At 39.3% G+C, this 3,881-nt stretch overlaps 1 protein-coding gene across 1 annotated transcript; it reads left to right on the top strand.

Annotated features, from left to right (window-relative positions):
* The first annotated feature begins 590 nt into the window (after positions 1-590).
* On the top strand, positions 591-3,881 carry LOC120073060. Its single transcript, XM_039025664.1, has 5 exons — positions 591-926; positions 1,016-1,084; positions 2,795-2,918; positions 3,042-3,397; positions 3,472-3,881. Exons 1-5 carry the CDS (start codon positions 591-593, stop codon positions 3,529-3,531), a joined length of 945 nt encoding a protein of 314 aa, XP_038881592.1. The 3' UTR covers positions 3,532-3,881.

Raw genomic sequence — 3,881 nt, 5'->3', positions numbered from 1 at the left:
CAAGGATTGTGGCCTGAAGCCAGACGACATATGTGTGACCCAGTTGCTCTTTGGTCGAGTAAGGATCGAGTATAACACTAGGATTTTGGTCCAGTCTCACCTTGGTCGGATGGGGACTGGGTATATCACTTGGATCAAAGCTATTAGATGTTGGTCCAGTCTCGCGTTGCCCGAGTGCGGATCGGGCTGTATGTGACCTGAGGCTAGGGAGCACCAGGTTTCCCATTGCTTTCTTTTTTTTCTGGTTTCTGGCCTGATCACATTTTCAGCTGAGTATGGACCAAACCTTTTTTATGTTGTTTTTTTTTTCTTTTAAATTTGTGTTGCTTAATAATTATTCGTCTTTATTTAATTAATATATACTATTTGCATCAAATAATATAGTTATGATGGATTTGACTACAAACATCCACCCTGGTGACCATTTCCCTGCTACTCTTACTTGTTGTGCACACTTACGGAAAGCTCGGACGAGCATAAAAAAGATAAAAAAGAAACTGACCCCAATCCAATTAGCAATGTTTAGGCATTGTAATGAAAATATTGGTTATTTTTAGGAAGAGAAGTATGGTTTTTAAATTGGCATTGGGATGCGTGCAAAAAGGACAAAAAAAGGTTCTTCTTCTTCCTCCTCCAGCCCCCCTTGCTACAGTCGCCTTCGTCGGTTGTCTCTCAATGCCAGCCTTTCGTCGCTCACCTCCTTTTCCGATACACCCGCCGCTCGACCCGACGCAGGTCGTCTGTCTCAGCCGCGTTGTCTGCTTCCATTCCACGCGAGGCCTAGCCACGCCGTCTGCTATTTCTTTTCCGCGTCGCAGGCTTCCGTTCTGCACCGAGCTTCTTTTCGCGTTGTTGTTCGTCCGCCGTTTGTCGTCAACGCTGATAGCGGTCGGTTCGCAACAGTCCAGCCGAGATGTCTATTGGGGGTAAGTTGTTTTCTTGGCAGCCCATTGCCATTTTGGGGATTCTTGGGCCTAAGCTAACATTTACCTATGGATTTTGTAATTGGTTTCAGGAACGTATGTCAATAAAGGAAGTCTTCGAGCGGAGTAGGGTCTTGTTTTGGACACTGAGTTATCTTGAGGTAAGTGGTTTACTGCTGGTTGCCCTAGGATGTTGTTAGGCCTACTGTGAAATATTTTTATTTCATATGTGAAACTGTGATGAGATCTGCTGTGGGTTTTATGCCGAATTCGATGTGTTGAATTTGAAGTATTCTTGTTGTGATGAATTTAGATGTAAGAATTAAAGGATACTGTGATAAGGTTGAAGCATGGATATAATGTGTTAAGGTCTGGTGTTGAGTACTGATGTATGAGTTATATAATGTGTTAAGGCTTGATCTGAGTACTGAAGTATGGGTTAGTATTGATGTATGAGTCATGAGTAGACTGAAATAGTTGATGAAAACATGGGGCGTTATTAAAGTTTAATGTTGAGTCATGGCCTTGATTGCATGTTTATGTTTAATTATGTACTTGATGTTTGTAAGCTTATGTCCATATGAGATTTTAGTGACTGTTAGTGTACCATTGGGCCATGCACATCGCATGTGTGAGCCTTCGGGCCACACCCTATGTTTATGTATGGTGTCCTTTTTGGGATTACCACTTGTAATTATGTTGTGACCTTTGAGTCACTACTTATGAAAGCGTGTCTTTGGGTTCGCCCCTTATGCCTATGCCTATGCCTCTGTTTATGATGCCTTTATGCATTTTTTGGTCCAATGGATAAACTAATAGGTCACTGAGTGGGTCCAGTAGTGGGTCACTTACTGAGTATATTTTTATACTCACTATTTTCTCTCCCTATTTTTCAAGTAAGAGTAATGACAAACTGACGCATGATAAGAGAGATCCGTGACCTGGCTATTAGGACGTTTCACTGCTTCCATATATAGTATTTTGTTCTGAATTATGGTTTAGGAGTTAGGTTTCTTTCACTATTATTTAAAATATATAAATTTTATTATTTGACTATTTAATTTCAAACATTTGTTTTAGTATAAATTAGGGGTACCCTGACTGGTAAATTGTCTCATTTTATTTTGCTTTAGTTTATTTAATATTATTTAATTATGTTTTCCCATCCTTGCTCGTTTGAGCATTATTAAATAAATTTTTTTGGCTCTTTAACTTAATGATTTAAAAGACATTGTACGATTGAGTCTATACATGCATGAAGTACCATCCTAGAACATTGTAGGAAACTAGGGTCATTACAGGCATACTTGTTTTGGATATTTATTAGATGGCAACATAATGTTCAATGGGCCCCTTATTTTTTACATATTGATAAGGGAGGATAAGGAGACTAGGAGAGATACTCTTAGTTTTAATTTACCAAACACGAAAGTGTCATTTGACCGTAGGGAGTTTGATTTGGTGATAGGATTGAAACACCATACTAGGCGGGTAGATAGGGATACTACCCATGTTAGACTTAGGGGCAAAGACCTCAACGATGTTGAAGGGTATTTCATCGAGTATCGACTAATGGGAAGGAAGAGAAAATCAAGTATGAACTAATGACTTCCTAGGTTACATTGATGTTTGGGAGAAGTTCTGTAATGTAAAGTGGGGAAATATATATTTGATATCACAATTAAACAGATGAAAAAAGGATTGCAAGACAAAGTAGACAAAAGGAATGCGTGTACGGAGGGGAACAACAAACGTATAGTCTGTACAACCTTTCTTGCACGCTTTCCAAGTTAGTTGTTATAACTAGTTATTGTTACCTTTCGTTGCTTTATTTGTTGTATAACATGATATATTTATTAAATTCTACATAGATATGGGCGCATGATACTATGTCGTCTTTAGTTGGACGTGTCGCCAATTGGTTGAGCGAAAATGCCTCACCACATATTTATCAATGGTCTTGCTCACACTTTCCCTCCCATGCTGTGATTAAGGGTGAGGTTTTCGGTGTTGAATGGGTATGTTCATTTCTAACATTTTTATAATGATTGCGCTTTGTTGTTATTTATGGATACTATTATATTCTTATTTATGGGTACTGTTCCATTTTCGTTGTAGGCAATTATCACGTCGAAGCTTGTGGTAACCAACGAGGAGATGGAGTCCATGAATCACATTACGTTGCCACCGGAAGCATCGATTTTACCACCGCCACGGAACCCTCATTACCACCAATGCCACCTGTCCCACCCATTGGAGTCGAGACTTCGACAACTCAAGCTCCAGATAACGTTAATGCAAATGAGGATGAAGAAAGAAGGAATAGGAGGAGGAAGAATAAGAAGAGCATGAAGAAAATGTTTAAAAAATTTATGAAAGAAGTTGGAAAGCGCTTTGATGCCCTTGATCAGCATGTTGAGAGACTCGAGAAGAACTTTAAAGCGATGAAAAAATATATGCGCCGAATGTCTAAGGTATGATAAAAAAGAATTATCTCGAGTATTTCCATTGTGATTTCCTTTTAAGTGAATAACTCATGTTTATGTAGGATAAATTTGTGGATAAGGAAATTGCTTCCATAAGAAGGATGATGCTTATGAAGGTGTGAGTGAGCACAAAGGATATCCGATCTGAGTCTGAACTAGGTCATTTCTACCAGACTTGATGCTTGACCAAAAGAGAAAGAGGAAAACCCGGCGGGATACCCCACCCCACTGACCCGGCAAGGCCCCGATGTATGCGTTATGAAGCCCAACCAAGTTTCTTCACTCTAACTTTTTTCTTTTTATAACCCGACAGGATACCCGGTCCCCATGTCAACCCCGCCTCATCGACTTGATAAGTACCCAGTGTATGCATTATGAAGCTCGACAGGGTTTCTTCACTTCATTTTTTTAACTTTTTTTTTTTTTTGAACTAATTTCTTTCTTTCACTATTCTCCATTTATTTTTTCCTTT

Source organism: Benincasa hispida, chromosome 3 (genome assembly GCF_009727055.1).
Source record: "Benincasa hispida cultivar B227 chromosome 3, ASM972705v1, whole genome shotgun sequence".
In the NCBI taxonomy this organism is placed as follows: Eukaryota; Viridiplantae; Streptophyta; class Magnoliopsida; order Cucurbitales; family Cucurbitaceae; genus Benincasa; species Benincasa hispida.
This window is presented reverse-complemented; position numbering and strand designations above follow the sequence as displayed.